General features: G+C 37.1%; 1 protein-coding gene across 2 annotated transcripts in view; it reads left to right on the top strand.

Moving 5' to 3' along the window:
- The window catches only part of SCLT1 (sodium channel and clathrin linker 1), a 247,538-nt gene extending 220,764 nt beyond the window's left edge, over nt 1-26,774 (top strand). For both annotated transcript variants that reach the window (XM_059924260.1, XM_059924259.1), the window contains exons 19-21: nt 14,023-14,101; nt 22,393-22,488; nt 26,320-26,774. In XM_059924260.1, the coding sequence (XP_059780243.1) occupies nt 14,023-14,101; nt 22,393-22,488; nt 26,320-26,382 (238 nt within the window). In that variant the 3' untranslated portion in view covers nt 26,383-26,774. The remainder of the gene's footprint in view (nt 1-14,022; nt 14,102-22,392; nt 22,489-26,319) is intronic.
- Nucleotides 26,775-27,328: the final 554 nt, after the last annotated feature.

The raw sequence follows: 27,328 nt of genomic DNA, 5'->3' as shown, positions 1-27,328 counted from the left end.
TGTAATCAGCAAGATTTTCTGATGTTCAGATCAATCATGTCACTTCTCTCCTTAAAATACTTCAGTGCCTCCCCAGTGTACTGATGGTGAAGTCTCAACTTCCTATCAAGACATGTACGATCCTTGTATTTCCTTGTATTACCTTATACATATAAAATCCAAGCTGTATTTCTTTGTGATTCCAGCTTCTTCCTCTCTCATCCCCACTCCCATATCCTAGTAACACTCCGTTCCATTCATACGGAGCTTTCTTTCAGTTTCCTAAATTTATTATCCCTTCTTATTTCCTGGCCTTCACACATGGATTTGATTGTAACACTCTTCGTTACCCTGTCTTTGTCCATCTAACTTCTATTTATCTTTCATGTATCGGCTTACGAGCCTACTTCCTCTGGAGAGACAGCTCTAATCCCCTGATCCTCCATATGTGTTCCCATAGCACTGTGAATTTTTTATAGCATTTACTACCTGTATTTTAAACCTCGTAGCTTTTCAGTATTTCTGGTAGTTCCTAAGTTTCACTGTGGCGGAGACTGGATCTTGTTCTTCCTTGTCTCCCTAGCACCTAGCAGAGGCACTCACTTCAGTATATATTGAACGAATGAACTTTGTAATTCCCTCAGTCTTATCCTAAGATTAAAATTATATGTTGTAAAGAAAATTCACACATTACTTTGAAACTTTGAGTTCATTCTTCAAGTTACTTAAAATAAGCTTTCTATAAATGATTTCTATAAATAGAGCTCCGTAGCACGTTGGTTTTTGTAGTAGTAGTCTCCTGAATTTATTACACAGTTTGACGGCTACTTTAAAATGTAATCACTGAATTCTGGAACTAGTTGTCATATGAGAGCAAGTAGACGAAAACTTTGAAAAAGCGAGATATAGGATATGAGAAATGTTCTTTTTGAATGGACTAGTTAAGTGATTCTGTGGAATTAACTAAAATTTATCTAGACTAAAAACCACCTTCTGTGTGCCAGGCACTGTTCTAAGCCCTGTGAATGTAGCTTCTCTTTTAGAGCTTTCATTCCAGGGTGGGGAGAGAAATAATAAGAAGGTAAACTAACAAATAAACAAGATAATTCTATGTATTTTAAATGGCGTGAAGAAAACAAATGCGATGATGTGATAGTAACTCGGACAGGGTGGGAGCTTGAAGGGACTGGACCGTTTCTTAAAAAGTAGTCAGAAAAGGTGAGATTTAAACTGAGGCCCAAATGATAGAAAGAAATCAACTCTATGAAAAAGCCAGGAAAATATTCCAGGCAGATGAAAGAATAGCAAGTACAAAGGTGCAGTGTTAGGGAGTAGCCCCATGTAATTAGAGTATAGTGAGTGAGGAGAGAGAATGCCGTCAGGTTGAGGAACTAGGCAAGAATCAGACCATGAGAATCTTGTAGGCTATTTTAAGTAAGCTGTTTGTACTTACTTTAAGCAAGATATTTAAGTAAGTCTATTTTAAGTTAAAGTCCAAAGTGCAGCAGTAGGAAATCATTGGAGAATTTTAGACATTCCTAGGTCTTTAAAAGACCACTTTAGCTATTATGTGGAAAACAGACTAGAGAAGGGGCAAAAATGGAGCCAGGGAAACCAGATATTAGATTATGACAGTATTCTAGGCAATAGATGATAGTGGCTTAGAACAGAGTGTTGTGGGTGGAGATGGAGAGAAATGGGTAGTTATGAAATATATTAGGGAGGTGTAGGGTGGAACTCATAAGTCAAATATAGGGGATGAGAAAATGGAAGGAATCTAAGATGACGTCTAAGCTTTGACTTGAGCATCTGGGTAGATGGTGACGATGACCTTTACTGGGAGGGAGGAAACTTGGGAAGGTATGGATAAGAAGTAGTTGCCATTTTGGACAAGTTGCATTTGAAGTGCTCATTTGTGTTCCTCTACAGTCATGGCCTAAATGAGATCACTTAGGGGGAATGTGCAGAAAGGGAAAGAACGAACCTGGGCCTGTGACCAAGGGTGCTTGAATATATCTAAAGCTGGCCTGTAACCTGTGGTATTTTTAGTTAACTGAATAAGATTTGAAACCTTAGGATGAATTTCCTTTTTTAGTAGTCAGGTCTTTTGAAGCCACACACGAAGTCAAGGTCACAGTCTTTGCAATTACTGACCATTTTGCTGCATACTCATGATTAAATTTTTTTCAGAGAATCTTCACTTTGCCTTTTAGATCTTGATATTATATAATGCCACAGATATGCTTTACTAACATCTCTTGTAAATGATTGGGCTTAAGGTAAGAGGCAGTGTGATTTAGTTGAGAGAACGTTTTGATTACAAGACTGGGTATGAAGCCCATTCAATCATTGCCTGACCTTAGGAACATTAAATAACTTTTCTGAGTCTTAATTTCTTTACCTATAAGATGAGAATAATAACTACTTTGCAATATCAAAGAAATAATAAGGTACAGTATTAATGTTCATGTGCAGTAGAAAACCCTCTTGGCTGATGTCCACTTCATTGTGGGCAACGTCAACCAGTGAAGTTTCTGTACAAAGCATGCTGACCAGGGCCCGAGACTTTCTCTGTGCCCTTACCTAGTCAACTGAGACACTCTGTCACTTGCTTTACAGTATCAGTGTGATTGTTCCCAAACCAGGTTATGCCAGTTATACCTGTTTTAGAAATACATAATTTAATTAAATAAACCAGTGATCTGTGAGTACAAAGAGAAAGTTATTGTTTCTTTTAAAACTGAATTGTATACTTTGGAGAATTTGCTGTTGAATTAAGTCTGGATAAGCAACGATAAAATAGAGGGAATACTGTAAAAATCTAGAATAATTCTGTATTTGGACTGCTTGCCAAGTGCCTTTAAATTCTTGTACCACCTTAATGAAAGCAGAAGTGGAAATAATTATAGATGAAACATTATGGATGTGGTTTGTGTAGGAAAGACATTCAACACTGGAACACTTCAATCAGTGTGCTCATACGTTAAAAGAAAAAATTCTCTAAAAACTTTGTATATTCCAGGCAAAAAGCTCAGACAAAATCCTTATCCTTCCTTAGGCCTCAGACCTCTTAAAAATCTGAGAAAATCTATAGACCTTCTTCCCAGACTAGGTAAACACACAAGATCTTGTGTATAGTTCAGGGTATTTGTGAACGTACTACCTGAAGCCTGTCCGTGGACCACAGAGGAAGGGCTCTTGCCTTTGGTGCTCACCCTTCACCCACTTCCACCTCCAGCTGAAGAATTGGATGACTTCCCAATGTTGATGCTAATATTTTTTTAATAGATACAGCATTAATTATTTTGTTTATAATTTATTTTATAAAATTTTACTTACACAGAAGGTAGTAAATCAGTTAGATTTTACAGCTAATTTTTAAATTATATTTTGTAGGCATGACTAGGATTTTCTATCACATACACATGAATTAATATAAGTGAACTAAAAATATTTAGGACACTGCTGGGCTAAGCAATTCCCAGTGATAGTATAAGGAATTCCTTGTTCTTCTATAGTTACATGGAAATCGGTAGAAGATAATTTTACCTTAAACCTTATGATATATTCTGTAATATGTTAGAAATTATAGAGAACTTGGGTACAGTTCCTTTTGAAGTCTGTAATTAGTATAAAGTGCTCTTTAACTGCCATAATGTCATATAGAAACTGGAAATGTCATCTATCTCTGTACCTTCTGGCAGGCTACACTTAAATCATTCCCGATTGGTAAGGATGTTTCTGTTTTTAAAGATTTCCAGTGAAGAGATTGTATAGCTTTACTTGGCAAGTGTTTGAGTGTAATACCACTGTGAAACTTTCTGGAAAGTCTTATTTTATGTTTATCCTAAATTACTAATGACATAGGGAACTCTCAATTATATTCTCTAATGAAGAGACATTTTCTCATAGATAATGCAGAGTCAGATCGTCCTCCTGGGTCTTTCCGTTATCCCTGCAATGAAATATCCTGACAGAGAAATAAGGAGTTGCAAAGTACTGACAGGCAGGCTCTAGGAAAGCCTCGGGGGATAGAGTTGGTGAAATCACTTTTCTCTCCACCCTTTAATACATTCTAAACTTTCATTCAGGAGTGAGATTGAGGGAAATGCTTAACTGAAAAATTACCTTTTCTTAGGCACTTCAAATCCTTTGGAGAAAGTAGTAGACTATAAATAAATCTAGATAAATGTTTAAAAATTTTTATCTAAAGTATGTTTTGTGGTAGATTTCTCAGTAACTGTTGAGCAAATAGGGAATAAAATTTTCTAACTGCTAGGTTTCTTAAACCTGCAAGTATTTATTAAATCCCTATGTGTAAAGCCCTGTGGTGTATACTGTGGAAACTAAAAACAATCCCCTTTTTAAAAGTTTCCATTATACTTGGGGGCCTGTGAGTTATGTGTGTGTGTGTATGAGTGTATATGTATATAAACACATATAAACCACTAATTAGAATTATAATACAGAATTGTTAAATGTCTTCTACATAAAATAAATATCAACGCTTTGATGCGAGAAGAGAACCGTCTGGATTAAAAGGAACTGGGAAGGAGGCATGGAAAGAAGAGGAACAAGGGTGGAATCTTAAAGAATGGGCAGGATTTTAACACGAAATCTTCAAAAGAGGGTACAGAAAGTGATACAAACATGAGCCTAAAGATGATACATATATGATTTACTGGTGAGACAGTGAGAGCCTGACTGAAGTAGAAGGCTCCTATTGGAGATCAGGTTGGAAAGATAAATTACACAAAATTTTGGAGGAATTTGAATGCAGTCTCAGGAATTTGGACTGTTTTGTCCAGTAGCAGAGAGCCACTGGAAATTATTGCTTGAGGAAACAAATTATTAAAGTGGTGCTTTAGAAAGAGAAATATGCTAGTGATGTGTTAGTTAGGGAAAACTACTCCATCAGTTGAACACTTCTGTGTGCACTGGTGGATGCTTTACATACAGTTTTTCACTTGATCCTGAGAAGCCCGAGCGGTTGGCTACTGCAGTAAATCTAAAAATTAAGTTATAAGAACTTCAGCTGTGATGGTAACACTGAGTAGTAATGAAGAATTAGGGAATTCCCTGATTAGGGTTCTTCCCTGAAGAATAGGGAATTCAGTGGTTAAGACTTGGTGCTTTCACTGCCGTGGGCTGGGGTTCAATCCCTGGTGAGGAAACTAAGATCCCGCAAGCTGCGCAATGCAGCCAAAAAATATATATGTATACATATACACATATAAAGGAAATGAAGAATAGATGCAAAAAACACTGCAAAGGAAGAATCTATTTAGGGGCAAACTAGATGTTGCATTCAAGAGAAAGTGAGAAACAGAGTTGACTTTAAGGTTTTTAACCTAAGCAGTGAGGGCAGAGATGTTGTCAGTATAAAAACTGAGTAGCAGGATGAGAAGTAGGTTTTATCCTAGGACTTAAAAAAAAAAAGAGAGAGAGAAAAGTAGGTTTGCAAGGGGATGCAAACAGTTTGATGTTAGTCATGTTAAATTCGAATATAGGACTGAACCTTTAGGGAAGAAATCAGAAAGATGTAACTTGTCAGGTTTCCAAGTACATGTGTAAATATTTCTATTCCTTACAGTTTCTAATACACACACTCACACGTACATGCTCTTTCACTTATTCATCTAACAAACATATAGCAGTTGCCTGCCATGGTGCACAGTACAGGGGAGTGGTGAAGAGCACAGACTTTGGAACCAAAGGGCCCGGTTTTTCAATTCTTCACTCTCCAATTGACAAGCCGTGTGAGTCTAGGCAAGTTACTTAACTTTATTTTTAGATGCCTCTGTCTTTTAATTTTCTCATATGTAAAATTGGGGATCTCACAGGGTTATCATGAGAGCTAGATAAGGTAGTTTCCATAAAGCATCTAGAGCAGTGCTGGGCACAGAGGAAGCGCTGGGGGATTGTTTGCTGTTATTACCACCGTCACCAACATCTTCACTGTCTTGATGAATAGCAGTGTTGCTCTCTGTCCAATGGGGGGTGACAGCGCTTGATACACGACAGAACAGATATTTACACAGATAAAAAGTAACTTAGAGTTAATAATTTGTATCTTTGTGATCTTAAATTTTGTGGGAAATTATTACTATCTAATAGTAATTATTAGGATTACTATTATTCAGATAAATTGTCATGGGTAAATGAATAGCTTAGGCATCAACTTATGCAGTAGGTGTTTTCTGATAAGGTTTTGTATAAACTGAGCTTTGGCTAACTTTATAAATACAATCATTGTATCATCTTCCTCTCCATAGTACTCAAAGGTTATTTCTCATCAGCACTAACGTGCATAACTTTTACCTTTAATTACATTTGGCCTAGAAGACTGGCCACGTTAGTCACTTTGCTTTTCTTTGTTATGTTATGTTGAGGAGCAGCAGTAATTTAAACTACACAAGATACTTTGAAGGAAGCACAGTCATTTATCCCGCATTATTATTACCACCAAAATAAAGCTAAGGTAGAACGTTTGCGTTTGTCTGTCACGCAATCAGTGATAGATACTCAAGCTCCTCAAAGCCAGTGACATGTGTAGATGAAGCCACTGAGTAGGAATAAGTCATTTCCCCTTAGTCTGTAAGTTCTGTTGTGGCAACGTCCATGTGTTTACCACCGCATGCCTTGCACTTGGCCATAAAGAATGTTCGTAGATATTTCTGGAATTGATTTGTGGACATTAATTTTTGTTCTCTTCTATGTATTTATAACAAACTGCTTGGTGATTTTAACAACTATCCACTCAAATATAGGACACGAGAGGGACTTACCAGGTTTTTAGGTTCACTTGGAAAAAATTCAAGGCTCATAATTGGAAGTGTTAATCTATCGATTTACTTTAGAAGCAGAAGTTAAGGTCAAAGGATAAAAACCAATCCTGAATTAACTATTTTAATACTCAGAAATTGATTTGATCTTTTTTAAAGTTATTTTAAAGACTACATTGTATCTGCTTCTAACCTGGGACTCTTGAAATTATCTTTAGCCAAAAGCAATACAATGCTTATATGTTGAACAACAACAGCAAAAAAGACAACATTTCTGTCTTCTGTGCATAAGATTATTCCAGCTAATAAAGCATAAAGGATATGAATGCATAAAATAAGGCAAATATACAACCAACCAAAATTTAAATTTTAATCCTGAATGTACTACATTGAAATGATGTTGAGTGATTAACATTACCTTAAATTTCCAAGAGTTGAGCCCCGCTAAGAAGCACCATATATGAATCTTAAAAATAGCAAAACACTGTATCTGTTTCACATGAATATACTTTCATTTTAATGCCAAATACTACCTCAAGATACTGATATTAAGGACACTTTGGCACTTTTAAAATATGTGTGTGTGAGTTTTTTGCTTTTTGTATTGTGGTAAAATATACATAATATAAAATGTACGATTTTAACCATTATTTAAATTGTGATGTAAAATTTACAGTCTTAATCATTCTTTTTTGACATCTTTATTGGAGTATAACTGCTTTACAATGGTGTGTTAGTTTCTGCTTTATAACAAAGTGAATCAGCTATACATATACATATATCCACATATCCCCTCCCTCTTGCGTCTCCCTCCCACCCTCCCTATCCCACCCCTCTAGGTGGTCACAAAGCACCGAGCTGATCTCCCTGTGCTATGCGGCTGCTTCCCACTAGCTATCTATTTTACATTTGGTAGTGTATATATGTCCATGCTACTCTCTCTCTTTGTCCCAGCTTACCCTTCCCCCTCCCCGTGTCCTTGAGTCCATTATCTACGTCTGCGTCTTTATTACTGTCCCTCCCCTAGGTTCATCACAACCATTTTGTTTTTTAGATTCCATATATACGTGTTAGCATATGGTATTTGTTTTTCTAACTTACTTCACTCTGTAGGGCAGACTCTAGGTCCATCCACCTCACTACAAATAACTCAATTTGGTTTCTTTTTATGGCTGAGTAATATTCCATTGTATATATGTGCCACATCTTCTTTATCCATTCATCTGTCGATGGGCACTTAGGTTGCTTCCATGTCCTGGCTATTGTAAATAGAGCTGCAAAGAACATTCTGGTACATGACTCTTTTTGAATTATGGTTTTCTCAGGGTATACGCCCAGTAGTGGGATTGCTGGGTCATATGGTAGTTCTATTTTTAGTTTTTTAAGGAACCTCCATACTGTTCTCCATAGCGGCTGTATCCATTTACATTTCCACCAACAGTGCAAGAGGGTTCCCTTTTCTCCACACCCTCTCCAGCATTTATTGTTTCTAGATTTTTTGATGATGGCCATTCTGACCACTGTGAGGTGATACCTCATTGTAGTTTTGATTTGCATTTCTCTAATGATTAGTGATGTTGACCATCCTTTCATGTGCTTATTGGCAATCTATATATCTTCTCTGGAGAAATGTCTGTTTAGGTCTTCTGCCCATTTTTGGATTGGGTTGTTTGTGTCTTTAAAATTGAGCTTCATGAGCTGCTTGTATATTTTGGAGATTAATCCTCTGTCAGTTGCTTCGTTGGCAAATATTTTCTCCCATTCTGAGGGTTGTCTTTTCATCTTGTTTATGGCTTCCTTTGCTGTGCAAAAGCTTTTAAGTTTCATTAGGTCCCATTTGTTTATTTTTGTTTTTATTTCCATTTCTCTAGGAGGTGGGTCAAAAGGGATCTTGCTGTGATTTATGTCATAGTGTTCTGCCTATGTTTTCCTCTAAGAGTTTTATAGTGTCTGGCCTTACATTTAGGTCTTTAATCAATTATGAGTTTATTTTTGTGTATGGTGTTAGGAAGTGTTCTAATTTCATTCTTTTACATGTAGCTGTCCAGTTTTCCCAGCGTCACTTATTGAAGAGGCTGGCTTTTCTTGCCTCCTTTATCAAAGATAAGGTGACCTTATCTGTGCATGGGTTTATCTCTGGGCTTTCTATCCTGTTCCATTGATCTATATTTCTGTTTTTGTGCCAGTACCATACTGTCTTGATTACTATAGCTTTGTAGTATAGTCGAAAGTCAGGGAGCCTGATTCCTACAGCTATGTTTGTCTTTCTCAAGATTGCTTTGGCTATTTGGGGTCTTTTGTGTTTCCATAAAATTTGTGAAATTTTTTGTTCTAGTACTGTGAAAAATGCCATTGGTAGTTTGATAGTGATTGCATTCAATCTGTGGATTGCTTTGGTTAATAGAGTCATTCTCACAATGTTGATTCTTCCAATCCAAGAACATGATATATTTCTCCATCTGTTTGTATCATCTTTAATTTCTTTCGTCAGTGTCTTATAGTTTCCTGCATACAGGTCTTTTGTCTCCTTAGGTAGGTTTATTCCTAGGTATTTTATTCTTTTTGTTGCAGTGGTAAATGGGAGTGTTTTCTTAATTTCTCTTTCAGATTTTTCATCATTAGTGTATAGGAATGCAAGAGATTTCTGTGCATTAATTTTGTATCCTGCTACTTTACCAGATTCATTGATTAGCTCTAGTAGTTTTCTGGTAACATCTTTAGGATTCTCTATGTATAGGATCATGTCATCAGCCGTGACAGTTTTACTTCTTCTTTTCCCATTTGGATTCCTTTTATTTCTTTTTCTTCTCTGATTGCTGTGGCTAAAACTTCCAAAACTATGTTGAATAATAGTGGTGAGAGTAGGCAACCTTGTCTGGTTCCTGATCTTAGTGGAAATGGTTTCCATTTTTCACCATTGAGAAGGATGTTGGCTGTGGGTTTGTTATATATGGCCTTTATTATGTTGAGATAAGTTCCCTCTATGCCTACTTTCTGGAGAGTTTTTATCATAAACGGGTGTTGAATTTTGTCAAAAGCTTTTTCTGCATCTATTGAGATTTTAATATGGTTTTTATCCTTCAGTTTGTTAATATGGTGTATCACACTGATTGATTTGCGTATATTGAAGAATCCTTGCATTCCTGGGATAAATCCCACTTGATCATGGTGTATGATCATTTTCATGTGCTGTTGGATTCTGTTTGCTAGTATTTTGTTGAGGACTTTTGTATCTGTGTTCATCAGTGATATTGACCTGTAATTTGCTTTTTTGGTGACATTTTTCTCTGGTTTTGTTATCAGGGTCATGGTGGCCTCGTAGAATGAGTTTGGGAGCGTTCCTCCCTCTGCTATATTTTGGAAGAGTTTGAGAACGATGGTTGTTAGCTCTTCTCTAAATGTTTGACAGAATTTGCCTGTGAAGCCATCTGATCCTGGGCTTTTGTTTGTTGGAAGATTTTTAATCACAGTTTCAACTTCAGTGCTTGTAATCGTTCTGTTTATATTTTCTCTTTCTTCTTGGTTCAGTCTCGGAAGGTTGTGCTTTTCTAAGAATTTGTCCATTTCTTCCAGGTTGTCCATTTTATTGGCATATAGTTCCTTATAGTAATCTCTCATGATCCTTTGTATTTCTGCAGTGTCAGTTGTTACTTCTCCTTTTTCATTTCTAATTCTGTTGATTTGAGTGTTCTCCCTTTTTTTCTTGATGCATCTGGCTAATGGTTTATCAATTTTGTTTATCGTCTCAAAGAACCAGTTTTTTGTTTTATTGATCTTTGCTATGGTTTCCTTCATTTCTTTTTCATTTATTTCTATTCTGATCTTTATGATTTCCTTCCTTCTGCTAACTTTGGGGTTTTTTTGTTCTTCTTTCTCTAATTGCTTTAGGTGTAAGGTTAGGTTGGGTTTTTTTTTTTGAGATTTTTCTTGTTTCTTGAGGTAGGATTGTATTGCTATAAATTTCCCTCTTAGAACTGATTTGCTGCATCCCATAGGTTTTGGGTCATCGTGTTTTCATTGTCATTTGTTTCTAGGTGCTTTTTGATTTCCTCTTTGATTTCTTCAGTGATCTCTTGGTTATTTAGTAGCGTATTGTTTAGCCTCCATATGTTTGTATTCTTTACAGTTTTTTTCCTGTAATTGTTATTTAGTCTCATAGCGTTGTGGTCGGAAAGATACCTGACACGATTTCAATTTTCTTAAATTTACCAAGGCTTGATTTGTGACCCAAGATATGATCTACCCTGAAGAATGGTCCATGAGCACTTGAGAAGAAAGTGTGTTCTGTTGTTTTTGGATGGAATGTCCTATAAATATCAATTAAGTCCATCTTTTTTAATGTGTCATTTAAAGCTTGTGTTTCCTTATTTATTTTCATTTTGGTTGGTCTGTCCATCGGTGAATGTGAGGTGTTAACGTCCCCTACTATTATTGTGCTACTGTTGATTTCCCCTTTTATGGCTGTTAGCATTTGCCTTATGTATTGGGGTGCTCCTATGTTGGGTGCATAAATATTTACAATTGTTATATCTTCTTCTTGGATTGATCCCTGGATCATTATGTAGGGTCCCCTTCTTTGTCTCTTGTTATAGTCTTTATTTTAAAGTCTTGTTTTGTCTGATATGAGAATTGCTACTCCAGCTTTCTTTTGATTTCCATTTGCATGGAATATCTTTTTCCATCCCCTCACTTTCAGTCTGTATGTGTCCCTAGGTCTGAAGTGGGTCTCTTGTAGACAGCATATATACGGGTCTTGTTTTAGTATCCATTCAGGCAGTCTGTGTCTTTTGATTGGAGCATTTAATCCACTTACATTTAAGGTAGTCCTCAGTATGTATGTTCCCATTACCATTTTCTTAACTGTTTTGAGTTTGTTATTGTAGGTCTTTTCCTTGTCTTGTTTTTCCTGCCTAGAGAAGTTCCTTTAGCATTTGTTGTAAAGCTGGTTTGGTGGTGCTGAACTCTCTTAACTTTTGCTTGTCTGTAAAGGTTTTAATTTCTCCATCAAATCTGAATGAGGTCCTTGCTGGGTAGAGTAATCTTGGTTGTAGGTTTTTCCCTTTCATCACTTTAAATATGTCCTGCCACTCCCTTCTGGCTTGCAGAGTTTCTGGTGAAAGATCAGCTATTAACCTTACGGAGATTCCCTTGTATGTGTTTTGTTGCTTTTCCCTTGCTTCTTTTAGTATTTTTTCTTTGTATTTAATTTTAGATAGTTTGATTGTTATGTGTCTTCTTGTGTTTCTCCTTGGATTTATCCTGTATGGGACTCTCTGCACTTACTGGACTTGATTCACTATATCCTTTTCCATGTTAGGGAAGTTTTCAACTATAATCTCTTCAAGTATTTTCTCAGTCCCTTTCTTTTTCTCTTCTTCTTCTGGGACTCCTATAATTCGAACATTGTTGCATTTAATGTTTTCCCAGAGGTCTCTGGGACTGTCCTCAATTCTTTTCATTCTTTATTTTTTATTCTGTCCTCCAGTTGTTATTTCCACTATTTTGTCTCCCCTGTCACTTATCCGTTCTTCTGCCTCAGTTATTCTGCTATTGAATCTTCTAGAGAATTTGTAATTTCATTTATTGTGTTGTTCATCATTGTTTGTTTGCTCTTTAGTTCTTCTAGGTCCTTGTTAAACGTTTCTTATATTTTCTCCATTCTATTTCCAAGATTTTGGATCATCTTCACTATCATTACTCTGAATTCTTTTTCAGGTAGACTGCCTATTTCCTCTTCATTTGTTTCATCTGGTGGGTTTTTACCTTGCTCCTTCATCTGCTGTGTGTTTCTCTGTCTTCTCATTTTGCTTAACTTACTGTGTTTGGGGTCTTCTTTTCGCAGGCTGCAAGTTCGTAGTTCTCATTGTTTTTGGTGTCTGCCCCCAGTGGGTGAGGTGGGTTCAGTGGTTTGTGTAGGCTTCCTGGTGGAGGGGACTGGTGCCTGTGTTCTGGCGGGTTGGGCTGGATCTTGTCTTTCTGGTGGGCAGGGCTGCGTCTGGTGTTGTGTTTTGGGTATCTGTGAACTTATAATGATTTTAGGCAGCCTCTCTGCCAGTGGGTGCGGTTGTGTTCCTGTCTTGCTAGTTGATTGGCATGGGGCGTCCAGCACTGGAGCTTGCTCCCGTTGGGTGGAGCTGGGTCTTAGCGTTGAGACAGAGATCTCTCGGAGAGCTCTTGCCGATTGATATTACGTGGGGCCAGGAGGTCTCTGGTGGTCCAGTGTCCTGAACTCGGCTCTCCCACCTCAGAAGCTCAGGCCTGACACTAGGCCAGAGCACCAAGACCCTGTCAGCCACACAGCTGCCACGTAAGCAAATCTTCTCTCAAGATCCAACTCTTTTTGACAGATTTGTCAGTTCTCTAGATGAATTCATTTGTGAACTACTGACGTCCTAGTGTTACCGAGCCTGCTTGGTTTTGCCTGACAGGTAGCAACCAGAACGCTGAGTTGTCGAGGTTTGCAGCAAACAGAGGGCTTATTCAGTAGGCAGCCAAGCGACAGGAGAACCAGTCTCAGATTTACCTCCCTGAAGACAAGGGCCTCAAGCTATTTTGGGAATAAAGAATAAAAAAGTACAGCAGTCTGAGGTGTGGTGAGTGTGAGGCACGCAGGGATAGGAAAAAGGTGCAGAAGTCATCCTTCTGCGCAGGCGTAACTAAGCTCGAGTGGTCTATTCTTGAGGGGTCCTCAATGCCCTCTTGCTGCAAATGCAAACAGGCTTGCCAGGAGTAGAATACTTTGGTCCTTGCCAGCCAAGAGATGGCTTTTTATCATGCAGAATGTTTCTCTGTTGTTATTATTATTGCTGTCTTCTTTCTCGTTTAGCAGTTTATTACAGGTTATGACAAAAGATACACATGAGCATCCAGTGGACAAGGGCATAGGGCCAGGCATGAGAGAGGGGCACGGAGCACCTTTACCCTCTCCAGGCCCAAAACTCTGCCCAAATTTCCACGTGTTCACCCACCTGGAAGTTTCCCATTCATTTTTAAGTCAACAGTTCAATAGTTCTAAGTGTTTTCACACTGTTGTACAACCAATGTCCAGAATATATGTGTATTTTATAAAGAAATGAGTCGTTTCAGATATGGTCTATTAAGAAGCAACTTTTATTTTGCACACAAGATATTTTTGTTCAAAACATGAACATGTATCTCAGTAATAAAGATTCTATTTTGTTAGATTTTTGAACAGTTATATTAATGGCTTTTTCTTCCATTCTTTTTTTTTTTTTCTTCCCTCTCTCTTGATTAATAGGAGTGAGCTGACTCGACAGAAACTTCATACCCAAGAGCTGCTTTCTCAGCTGGAAATGGCAAATGAAAAGGTAACTGAGGTAAGATAATGACCCTCCTGGGAAGTGCTTTCTGCTGCAGCTTGATACACATGTTATAGAATTTTACCTGAGCCAAGTCCAAATTAATTCTCTACTTGGAAATACCATACGGATGTGAGTATTTCTTGTAGAAATCATACATAACCCTAAAAGTGCACACTTAATATAATATGAATAAAAGCTTTGAAAGTTAGTGATTCATCATATTTAAATGACAAAGATAGAGCTCTTATTTCAGTTTTACCAGTATACCTTGTGCTTTTTCAGAATTGTTAGGATCCCCTTTATTTCTGTGCATGTCTGACTGGTTTTTTTAATCCAATTCCTCTAATATTTTTTTTAACATCTTTATTAGAGTATAATTGCTTTACATTTTTGTGTTAGTTTCTGCTTTATAACAGACTGAATCAGCTATACATATACACATATCCCCATATCTCCTCCCTCTTGCGTCTCCCTCCCACCCTCCCTATCCCACCCCTCTAGGTGGTCACAAAGCCCCGAGCTGATCTCCCTGTGCTGTGTGGCTGCTTCCTACTTGCTATCTATTTTACATTTGGTAGTGTATATATGTCAGTGCCACTCTCTCACTTAGTCCCAGCTTACCCTTCCTCCTCCTCGTGTCCTCAACTCCATTCTCTACATCTGCGTCTTTATTCCTGTCCCTCCCCTAGGTTCATCAGAACCAATTTTTCTTTTTAGATTCCATATATATGTGTTAGCATACGGTATTTGTTCTTCCCTTTCTGATTTACCTCACTCTGTATGACAGACTCTAAATTCATCCACCTCACTACAGATAACTCAATTTGGTTTCTTTTTATGGCTGAGTAATATTCCATTGTATATATGTGCCACATCTTCTTTATCCATTCATCTGTCGATGGACACTTAGGTTGCGTCCATGTCCTGGCTGTTGTAAATAGTGCTGCAGTGAACATTGTGGTACATGTATCTTTTTGAATTATGGTTTTCTCAGGGTATATGGCCCAGTAGTGGGATTGCTGGGTCATATGATAGTTCTATTTTTAGTTTTTAAAGGAACCCTCCCTACTCTTCTCCATAGTGGCTGTATCAATTTACATTCCCACCAACACTGCAAGAGGGTTCCCTTTTCTCCACACCCTCTCCAGCATTTATTGTTTGTAGATATTTTGATGATGGCCATGCTGAATGGTCTGAGGTGATACCTCATTGTAGTTTTGATTTGCATTGCTCTAATGATTAGTGATGTTGAGCATCCTTTCATGTATTTGTTGGCAATCTGTATATCTTCTTTGGAGAAATGTCTATTTAGGTCTTCTGCCCATTTTTGGCCTGGGTTGTTTGTTTTTTTGATATTGAGCTGTATGAGCTGCTTGTGTATTTTGGAGATTAATCCTTTGTCAGTTGCTTCATTTGCAAATATTTTCTCCCATTCTGAGGCTTGTCTTTTCATCTTGTTTATGGCTTCCTTTGCTTTGCAAAAGCTTTTAAGTTTCATTAGATCCCATTTGTTTATTTTTGTTTTTATTTCCGTTTCTCTAGGAGGTGGGTCAAAAAGGATCTTGCTGTGATTTATGTCACAGAGTGTTCGGCCTATGTTTTCCTCTAATAATTTTACAGTGTCTGGCCTTACATTTAGGTCTCTAATCCATTTTGAGTTTATTTTTTTGTAGGGTGTTAGGGAGTGTTCTAATTTCATTCTTTTACATGTAGCTGTCCAGTTTTCCCAGCACCACTTACTGAAGAGGCTGTCTTTTCTTGCCTCCTTCATCAAAGATAGGTGACCATCTGTGCATGGGTTTATCTCTGGGCTTTCTATCCTGTTCAATTGATCTGTATTTCTGTTTATGTGCCAGTACCATACTGTCTTGATTACTGTAGCTTTGTAGTATAGTCTACTATAGTCTATAGTATAGTCTGTAGTATAATCTAAAGTCAGCGTGATTCCTCCAGCTCCGTTTGTCTTTCTCAAGATTGCTTTGGCTGTTTGGGGTTGTTTGTGTTTCCATAAAAATTGTGAAATTTTTTGTTCTAATTCTGTGAAAAATGCCATTGGTAGTTTGATAGGGATTGCATTCAACCTGTAGATTGCTTTGGATAGTACAGTCATTTTCACAATGTTGATTCTTCCAATCCAGGAACATGGTATATCTCTCCATCTGTTGGTATCATCTTTAATTTCTTTCATCAGTGTCTTATAGTTTTCTGCATACAGGTGTTTTGTCCCCTTAGATAGGTTTATTCTTTTTTGTTGCAATGGTAAATGGGAGTATTTCCTTATTTCTCCTTCAGATTTTTCATCATTAGTGTATAGGAATGCAAGAGATTATGGTGCATTAATTTTGTATCCTGCTACTTTACCAGATTCATTGATTAGCTCTAGTAGTTTTCTGGTAACATCTTTAGGATTCTCTATGTATAGGATCATGTCATCTGCAAACAGTGACAGTTTTACTTTTTCTTCTCCAATTTGGATTCCTTTTATTGCTTTTTCTTCTCTGATTGCTGTGGCTAAAACTTCCAAAACTATGTTGAATAATAGTGTTGAGAGTGAGCAACCTTGTCTGGTTCCTGATCTTAGTGGAAATGGTTTCCATTTTTCACCACTGAGAACGATGTTGGCTGTGGGTTTGTTATATATGGCTTTTATTATGTTGAGGTAAGTTCCCTCTATGCCTACTTTCTGGAGAGTTTTTATCATAAATTGGTGTTGAATTTTGTCAAAAGCTTTTTCTGCATCTATTGAGATGATAATATGGTTTTTATCCTTCTATTTGTTAATGTGGTGTATCACATTGATTGATTTGCATATATTGAAGAATCCTTGCATTCCTGGGATAAACCCCACTTGATCATGGTGTATGATCCTTTTAATGTGCTGTTGGATTCTGTTTGCTAGTATTTTGTTGAGGACTTTTGCATCTGTGTTCATCAGGGATATTGGCCTGTAGTTTTCTTTCTTTGTGACATCTTTGTCTGGTTTTGGTATCAGGGTGATGGTGGCCTCGTAGAATGAGTTTGGGAGTGTTCCTCCCTCTGCAATATTTTGGAAGAGTTTGAGAAGGATAGGTGTTTGCTCTTCTCTAAATGTTTGATAGAATTCACCTGTGAAGCCATCTGGTCCTGGGCTTTTGTTTGTTGGAAGATTTTTAATCACAGTTTCAATTTCAGTGCTTGTGATTGGTCTGTTTATATTTTCTCTTTCTTCCTGGTTCAGTCTCGGAAGGTTGTGCTTTTCTAAGAATTTGTCCATTTCTTCCAGGTTGTCCATTTTATTGGCATATAGTTGCTTGTAGTAATCTCTTATGATCCTTTGTATTTCTGCAGTGTCAGTTGTTACTTCTCCTTTTTCATTTCTAATTCTGTTGATTTGAATGTTCCTTTTTTTCTTGATGAGTCTGGCTAATCGTTTATCAATTTTGTTTTTCTTCTCAAAGAAACAGCTTTTAGTTTTATTGATCTTTGCTATGGTTTCCTTCATTTCTTTTTCATTTATTTCTATCCTGATTTTTATGATTTCCTTCCTTCTGCTACCTTTGGGGGTTTTATGTTCTTCTTTCTCTAATTGCTTTAGGTGTAAGGTTAGGTTGTTTTTTTGATTTTTTTTTTTGTTTCTTGAGGTAGGACTGTATTGCTATAAACTTCCTTCTTAGGACTGCTTTTGCTGCATCCCATAGGTTTTGGGTCATCGTGTTTTCATTGTCATTTGTTTCTAGGTATTTTTTGATTTCTTCTTTGATTTTTTTCAGTGATCTCTTGGTTATTTAGTAGCGTATTGTTTAGCCTCCATATGTTTGTATGTTTTGCAGTTTTCTTCCTGTAATTGATATTTAGTCTTATAGCATTGTGGTCGGAAAAGATACTTGATACGATTTCAATTTTCTTAAATTTACCAGGGCTTGATTTGTGACCCAAGATATGATCTACCCTGAAGAATGGTCCATGAGCACTTGAGAAGAAAGTGTGTTCTGTTGTTTTTGGATGGAATGTCCTATAAATATCAATTAAGTCCATCTTGTTTAACATGTCATTTAAAGCTTGTGTTTCCTTATTTATTTTCATTTTGGTTGATCTGTCCATTGGTGAATGTGTGGTGTTAAAGTCCCCTACTATGATTGTGCTACTGTTGATCTCCCCTTTTATGGCTGTTAGCATTTGCCTTATGTATTGGGGTGCTCCTATGTTGGGTGCATAAATATTTACAATTGTTATATCCTCTTCTTGGATTGATCCCTTAACCATTATGTAGAGTCCTTTTTTGTCTCCTGTAATAGTCTTTATTTTAAAGTCTTGTTTTGTCTGATATGAGAATTGCTACTCCAGCTTTCTTTTGATTTCCATTTGCATGGAATATCTTTTTCCATCCCCTTACTTTCAGTCTGTATGTGTCCCTAGGTCTGAAGTGGGTCTCTTGTAGACAGCATATATACGGGTCTTCTTTTTGTATCCATTCAGGCAGTCTGTGTCTTTTGATTGGAGCATTTAATCCATTTTCATCTAAGGTAGTCCTCAATATGTATGTTCCTATTACCATTTTCTTAATTGTTTTGGGTTTGTTATTGTAGGTCTTTTCCTTGTCTTGTGTTTCCTGCCTAGAGAAGTTCCGTTAACATTTGTTGTAAAGCTTATTTAGTGGTGCTGAATTCTCTTAGCTTTTTCTTGTCTGTAAAGGTTTTAATTTCTCCATTGAATTTGAATGAGATCCTTGCTGGGTAGAGTAATCTTGGTTGTAGGTTTTTCCCTTTCATCACTTTAAATATGTCCTGCCACTCCCTTCTGGCTTGCAGAGTTTCTGCTGAACGATCAGCTGTTAAGGTTATAGGGATTCCCTTGTATGTTATTTGTTGCTTTTCCTTTGCTTCTTTAATATATTTTGTTTGTATTTAATTTTTGATAGTTTGATTAATATGTGTCTTGTTGTGTTTCTCCATGGATTTCTCCTGTTTGGGACTCTTTGCACTTCCTGGACTTGATTGACTATTTCCTTTCCCATATTAGGGAAGTTTTTATCTATAATCTCTTGAAATATTTTCTCAGTCCTTTTTTTTTTTCTCTTCTTCTTCTGGGAGCCCTATAAATCGAACGTTGTTTCATTTAATGTTGTCCCAGAGGTCTCTGAGTCTGTCCTCAATTCTTTGCATTCTTTTTTCTGTTCTGCAGTAGTTATTTCCACTCTTTTATCTTTCAGGTCACTTATCCGTCCTTCTGCCTCAGTTATTCTGCTATTGATTCCTTCTAGAGAATTTTTAATTTCATTTATTGTTTTGTTCATCATTGTTTTTTGCTCTTTAGTTCTTCTAGGTCCTTGTTAAATGTTTCCTGTATTTTCTCTATTCTATTTCCAAGATTTTAGATCATCTTCACTATCATTACTCTGAATTCTTTTTCAGGTAGACTGCCTATTTCCTTGTCATTTGTTAGGTCTGGTGGGTTTTTACATTGCTCCTTCATCTGCTGCATATTCCTCTGTCTTCTCATTTTGCTTAACTTACTGTTTGTGGTCTCCTTTTTGCCGGCTGCGGGTTCGTAGTTCCCGTTATTTTTGGTGTCTGCCCCCAGTGGTTAAGGTTGGTTTAGTGGGTTGTGTAGGTTTCCTGGTGGAGGGCACTGGTGCCTGTGTTCTGGCGGGTTGGGCTGGATCTTGTCTTTCTGGTGGGCAGGGCCTCGTCCAGTGGTGTGTTTTGGGGTGTCTGTGAACTTATTATGATTTTAGGCAGCCTCTCTGCTAATGGGTGGGGTTGTGTACTGTCTTACTAGTTGTTCGGCATGCCGTGTCCAGCACTGGAGCTTGCTGGTTGTTGAGTGGAGCTCGGTCTTAGCATTGAGACGGAGATCTCTGGGAGAGCTCTTGCCGATTGATATTACGTGGGGCCGGGAGATCTCTGGTGGTCCAATATCCTGAACTCGGCTCTCCCACCTCAGTACCTCAGGCCCGACACCCGGCCAGAGCACCAAGACCCTGTCAGCCACACGACCTGGTACGTGGAGACTTTCCTGCCTTTTTGGAAGTCTAAGATCTTCTGCCAGCATTCAGTAGGTGTTCTGTAGGAGTTTTTCCACACGTAGATATATTTTTGATGTATTTGTGGGGAGGAAGGTGACCTCCACATCTTACTCCACCATCATCTTGAAGATCCTCCTCCAATTTTGTTTTAATCCATCACAGAAGACATGTAGAAAATACTTTTTCCTACTGGAATATATTAAAACATTCCTTTAGATTAATGCTTTAGAACTAAATATAGCAAGGGTTTATCATTTTTTTTCTTTGAAGAAAAAAATTTAAACAATTTCCAGATTATTTTTAGAACTTTCTAGAACTCTAGTTCTTTGTTTGATGAGCAAACTTCGAAGGTATTTGTTGGAATTTCATTAACAGGCTGTATGGTCCACTAGCTCTGTGTGGCCTTCTATAGGAGCCATAGTGAAGTCATTACACTTCAGTTTTATAGCATTGTAAATTGACATGAGCCATTTAGAAAACAATTAAACAGTAGCCTTTCAAAAACTCTTTGATGTTGCTCCCACTTCCAGGAATCTGTTCTAAGGAAATAATTTAAAATTTTAAAAAATTTAAAGGGTCAACACAGTAATTCAACACAGTAATGTTAATTATTTTGAAAGATCAAAAGCAACTAAAATGATCAATTAAAAAAGAACAGTTGCATATATTATGATTTATCTAAGCTGGACTGTGCCTTAACCATTATGGTAGCAGCATAGTAAAATGTACATTATATATAGTCTGATTATAACTATGAAAATGATTATTATAGATGATGGCAGTTTTTCCTCAGGTTTTCTCTAGTGTTAATGATGTGTCTCTTAAATTTAAGACTACGTATTTAAACATCTTGGTAAATTGGAAAAGCCAATATAGTTCTCTTCATACAACTTAATTTTGCTTTTGGGCGCAATAAGAAATAGAATAAGCACATTTTAGCAGGATACTGTTAGTTCAGTATTTTGTATTACTAGGCATGACGTTCATTCTTATCATTTGTATGTTATGACATGGGAACCATCTAGTTCAAAGAACTGTATAACAATTTTACATGTGCAAAATCTTTTTTTAAGGCTAGTAAGTATGGAGAAGGCTAATACATTTTTTAATTGATAGATTCTTTTAACTTGTCTGCATGACACCATGTTGTGACAGATTTATATTCATGATGCCTATGTAGTTGCCTGAGGCTGCTCTAACAAAGTAATACGGACGGGGGTGGCTTAACCAACAGAAACTTATTGTCTCGCAGTTCTGGAGGCCAGTAGTCCAAAATCAAGAAGACAGCAGAAATGGTTCCTTCTGAGGGAGAATCTTTTCCAGGCCTCCTTCCTAGCTTCTGGTGGCCTCGGGCATTCCTTGTCTTGTCAATAATGTTCTCCCTGTGTCTTCATGTGTTCTTCCCTTTGTGCATGTCTGTCTCTATGTCCAAATTTCCGCTTTTTATGAAGTCACCAGTCATACTGGATATGGACCCAACCTAATGACCTCATCTTAACTTAATCATCAACAAAGACCCTATTTCCAAGTAAGGTCACATTCATAAGTACTAGGGGGTTGGGGCTTCAACATCTTTATTTTAAGGGACATAATGCAACCCATGCCAATGCCTTAATAATGCTTTTGACCCTAATACCTTCTGGAGTATACAAATGTATTGGGAAACATGTAGACTGATTTCTTCCCCTTTTAAATAATACCGTAAGCATATAAATCATTTAAGATAAGTCTAACTCTGTAAGAATCAGGATTTCTAGAATGAATATTTTCTGTTTCTTGACCTTAATAATGCGTACACTATGTCACAGTTCCCCTGGAAGCTTGTCTAGCACAGTGGTTCTAAATACGCTAGCAGACAGCATCAACACCACCCAAGAACTTGATAGAAGTGCAGATTCTCAGGACCATCCCACCCCTACTGATGCTCTGGTTGTGGGGCCCAGGTCTGTGTTCTCACACTCTCCAGGTGATCCCAAAGCAGTGATATAGCATCTCAAGGTTAACAAATCACAAACTGAAAGCCTTGGTCTTAACTTCAGATTCACTTTGCTTTTAGATTTAATTCACTTTCTTTGGTGGCATGTGGTGGAGGGTCAGGGGAGGGGAACCAGTTTAGTCATAATGTAAAACCAGCTTTGAACCTTGAAGTTCATGACTTGAAAAATGTAAATTTGGAGATATATTATCTTTGCATTTTGTAAGTGGTAAAATGATGTCCAGATTTTTCATTGATTATTCCATAAAACATCTCCGTGCCACGTATGGATTTCTAACTTGTTTGTCTTATATTTCCCCTTAATAGAATGAAAAGTTGATTCTAGAGCATCAAGAAAAATCCAACAGACTTCAGAAACGACTAAGTGAGGCGGAACAGAGAGCTGCTTCAGCCTCCCAGCAGGTAGGGCGCTTCCTCATTATCCCTGGATAACAATAGTCTGAGTAGAGTGGAGATAAGAAAAGTTCCTCAGAAGTTTCCAGAGAACTAGTAGTTTTATTTTCATTTGATTAAACTACTTAAAATTAGTCTCTTTAATGTTTAAGGTTGAAAAAGTAAACTTCAGAATCAGAAATAAACATCAGCCTCCTCCATTTGACACCTAAATCTGGAACTGCACTGTCCAATACGATAGCTGCTAGCCACAGGCAGCTGTTTAAATTTAAATTAATTAAAATTACATAAAATTAAAATTGAAACCTTCAGTCACACTAGTCAGATTTCAGATGCTCAAAAGCCACATGTAGCCATGGCTGTCATATTGGACAGCGTAATATAGAACAACTCTGTCACCCCAGTAAGTTCTATTGGACAGCACTGCTCTAGAATTATGTTCTGTCTAAAACTAGGCAGGTATTCATTGACAGATTCGGAAGTAAATGACATTGCTTTGAATGTAGTGTTTCAAATTGCACTGTTTTTATTGCAGTTTCTAAGTGGAAAAAAATTACCTAGCTTATAGGTTTAACTTCATTTAATGCACGTTTGTATATGACCATATAAATCTAAAATACCATATAAAAGTTGTCCAATGGGAAATAGAGTAAAAAGTGCAGAACATCAATGAAATAATAAGGGGCAATTACTCCTAATGCACACGTATCACATAAATGAAATGGGCCATTTGTTCTAAAGTAGGAGCAGTACTCTCTCCTGTTAGGATCAAAATGAAAAGAGTTTAGTGATTATAAAGATAGGCTTGAAACAGACGGTTTAGATAGATAGAGAAAAACAAACCAAGTTACTGTATTATTAATTATATAATATTTGGTTATAAATGTACTATTTCAATCAAAATTAAGATTATTCTTAGATATTATTACAGCAGTAACTAACTAAATACTGAATTCAGTTTGTGTTCATGATGTTTATAGATTTTTTTTTTGAAATCTACTTCTGGTATGAACATGGCATAGCACTTAAAGAAAATCCAATCATAATTTGCCCTTCAATTTTCCTCCCTCTTGAAAGTAATTATAGTTTTACCATGTAAGTTTAATTTCTTATGAAATTATGGATTACTGGATGAATTAATTAATTATTCAAGAATTCACTTATTCATTTAGATTATAAGGTAACAGGAGCCAAGGTGTATGGGACAGTATCTTGAGAGGAGGTGTTTTGGAGTCAGGCAGATAGCCTGGTGCCATTAAGTAGCCATGTGACTTTGGGCAATTTCAACTTCTCTAAGCCTCAGTTTCTTCATGTTTAACGTAGGATAATAACACCTCCCCAATAGAGTCATTGAAAGATCAAAGGAATGAGCACATACAAAGCACTTAGCATAGTCATTAAGTGGTAAATAAGATACTTATATATAGAAATTAAATTTCTGTATCACAGTCTTTGAAGCTGTATCACAAGCTTCAAGTTTACCTTTTTCAAGGACTGTGGTAAAGAAAATGCCTACTTAAAATCAACTACCTGCACAAGGGTACAGTTAGAGAACCTTAACGATATAATCCAGTTGACCTCTAGTTGTCTCCTTCCTGACAGAATTAAACCTAAGCAGTCCAACAAAGATGTTTCTCCTGTTATTTAAACTCCCTAACGGCAGAGATTACACCATTCTCCTTGTGAGCCTTCTTTTTATTGTTTTGTCAGTAACCACTTCACAGATTTTTCCCTAAGTTTTTTTCCTTCCATTCTGTTCTCATTTGAAGATGGAAAGTAGTCATTCAGCATTTTCCCCATACACAAAAAGGAATTTATTCCCTGGAGTTAATATTTTTTTCTATTTTAAATGTGTCCAAGTCATAAACTTTTTTATAAGACATCTATTCAGTCTTTTTTAATCTTTACCTTTGCCTTCTCTGAATCCTTTCTAATTTTCCCATTTTCTTCCAAAAACTGGAAACTCCTGTTAAATATAATATCCTGGGAAGGGCTTGATATTTAATGAAGTAAAGGCGTTAAAACAGGGATCCCCAACCCCTGGAACCCGGCCGCACAGCAGGAGGTGAGCAGCGGGCGAGTGAGCGAAGCTTCATCTGCCTCTCCCCGTCGCTCCCCATCGCTCCCCATCGCTGGCAGTACCGCCTGAACCACCACCCGCCCCTCCCCCATCCGTGGAAAAATTGTCTTCCACGAAACCGGTCCCTGGTGCCAAAAAGGTTAAAGACCGATGCATCAAAAGATTATTATTGTCTCTCACATGTCATTCTTACCAGTGCAGCCCAGCATCATGTCATTGGTTCAGCACAAGCCCTGCAGTGTAGTCATTCAGTCACGCTCGAAATGTGCTGTTCTGATTAACTTTTTCTATATCTTCTTCATCCATCTCTGGACGATGGTTAGATGTTCCAAGTATATCATTCTAAACTATTGAATGCCACACTGTGTTCTTTTGACGGTATGGGATTTTAAAAAATCAGTATGGTGAAGCCCTTCTCTGCAGGACACAAACCTAGAAACTATGAAAAGAAATTAATAAATGTGACTATTTAAATTTCAGATTTCTGCATAGAAAAGTCGTAAAGTGAGTGACAAACAGAGAAAAATATTTGCAACACATATGACAAAAGGCTTTTATCCTAAACACACATAGCGTGGCTAATCAACAAAAAAAAGTGCTACAGTACAATGAAGTGAATAAAGGATAAAAGAGAGAGGCTTTTGAACATTTTTTTTAAATGCCCAACTCATCCTCACCCAAAAGGCAAATACAGATTTAAACTGTAATCACATACTATTTTTCACCTGTCAGATCATGGAGTTTGATAATACATTGTGCTGGCACTTGCATACATCACTGACATAAGTGTGTATTGGTACAACCTCTTTGGCACCCAATTTGGCAGTATCTCTCAGCAGTTGTAAATGTACCTAACCTGTGACCCAGCAATTCTAAGAATTTATTCTGCAGGTGGTGTACTTGCACCTGGGCAAGTCTGTGCAAGGAAGCACGTAAAAATACTAATTGGAACATTGCCTATAATTCTAAAAGATTAAAGACCATCTAAATGCCCATCAATAGGAAACTAGTTAAATTATGGAGTATCCATACACGGGAAATTTTGCAGCTGTTAAGAGGAATAAAGTAGATTTAATGTGGAACTATTTCTAGGGTAGATCATTTAGCAGGAAAAAAATATGAAAAGTGTGTACAGTACTTTATCATTTTTTAAATAAAAAAGGGTGAGGAAATATGTGCATGTATTCTCACTTAGAATATTTCAAGAAATATACTTAGAAGCTGGAAATAGTGGTTTTGCCTGGAAAGAGGGATGTGGAATGAAGGACAGAGATGGGAAGACTTCCTTTATGCTGTATAGTCTTTTGTACTGTTAGATATCTTTTACCATGTGTCTGTATTATCAATTCCAATTTAATATTTAAAGATTATTTTCTTATTAGACTTACTATGATCTGTCATCATCTTTTTATTACCAGCCCTGCATTGTGCTGGCTCACACTTAGTTTGTGTTCTAGCCTCTTTTCTGATTAACTTTTATCTAGATGTTTTTCATTCGTTTGTAAAATATGTTTTGGAATTCTCCGTGTATCACTGAGCTATGGAATGCCATATTTGACATGCATATCTCTAGGGTAATACAGGCATTTTAAAGTCTCAAGAGTAAAAGAGAAATGAACACAAAAAGCGACCTCTAACAAGACCCCTTATAATAAGATTATTTTCAATAATTGTAAGTTGTGATGCATTATACTTTGTATTAGTCTAAGATTTTTCCATAGAAAAAGTAGCTACTTACTGATTGTTTATTTCAATTGCAGCTCAGTGCGATTACAGTACAGAGAAGAAAAGCAGCCTCCATGATGAATCTGGAAAATATTTAAAAATATTCATAGTTCACTCACAGAACTTTAGACTTGGGAAAGCTGTTGGACTAGAAGTTTATTAAAACGGTAAAACCTGCATAGAATGGTTAAGGCTTGTGTCGTTTTGCATAAGCATTTTCCATTCTGTTTTGAGGGTTATTGGAAAACAGAACAGCTTCCTGTAAGTAAAGAAAAGGTAATCCTATACTGAGTAGAGAATAAAGCCAGCTGGGAAGAGCTCATTGCCTTCATCAACGTGTCTATTTTTTAATTCCTCCTTTTTCCCTTGGAAGAGCGTAACAGTTTTCAAACTATGCTAATCATGAGAAAGAGTTTTAAGAAATTGCTAGAATTTTAATATTTCAGGTTCCAGAATTTGAGAATTTTACATCTGTTACTCGTAACTCATTTTTAAAGTTCCCAAGTATCCGTTTTATTATTAACTCACATGTAATAAATTATGCACTTTCTAAAATGATGCTGTCATGTATTTTATTTTATTTATTTATTTTTTAATTATAAATTTATTTATTTGGTTGCATTGGGTCTTCGTTGCTGCACGCGGGCTTTCTCTAGTTGCAGCTAGCGGGGGCTGCTCTTCATTGCCGTGCGCAGGCTTCTCGTTGCAGTGGCTTCTCTTGTTGCAGAGCACGGGCTCTAGGCGCACGGGCTTCAGTAGTTGCAGTGCGTGGGCTCAGTAGTTGTGGCGCACGGGCTTAGTTGTTCGTGGCACGTGGGATCTTCCCAGACCAGGGATCGAACCCATGTCCTCTGCATTGGCAGGCAGATTCTTAACCACTGTGCCACCAGGGAAGTCCCTGTCATGTATTTTAATGTATAATTGTGTAGTGATTCATTTTTACCTTACACGATTTTCAGTATTTATCAAATATTGATATTTAAGAATTTGGGAAGGTTTTCATTTGCTTGTGGTTTTGGGGGTTTTATTTTGTTTTGTTTTTGC

This window comes from Balaenoptera ricei, chromosome 5 (assembly GCF_028023285.1).
Source record: "Balaenoptera ricei isolate mBalRic1 chromosome 5, mBalRic1.hap2, whole genome shotgun sequence".
NCBI lineage: Eukaryota > Metazoa > Chordata > Mammalia > Artiodactyla > Balaenopteridae > Balaenoptera > Balaenoptera ricei.
The sequence above is the reverse complement of the archived record's forward strand: the minus strand, read 5'-3'. Positions and strand labels throughout refer to the sequence as shown.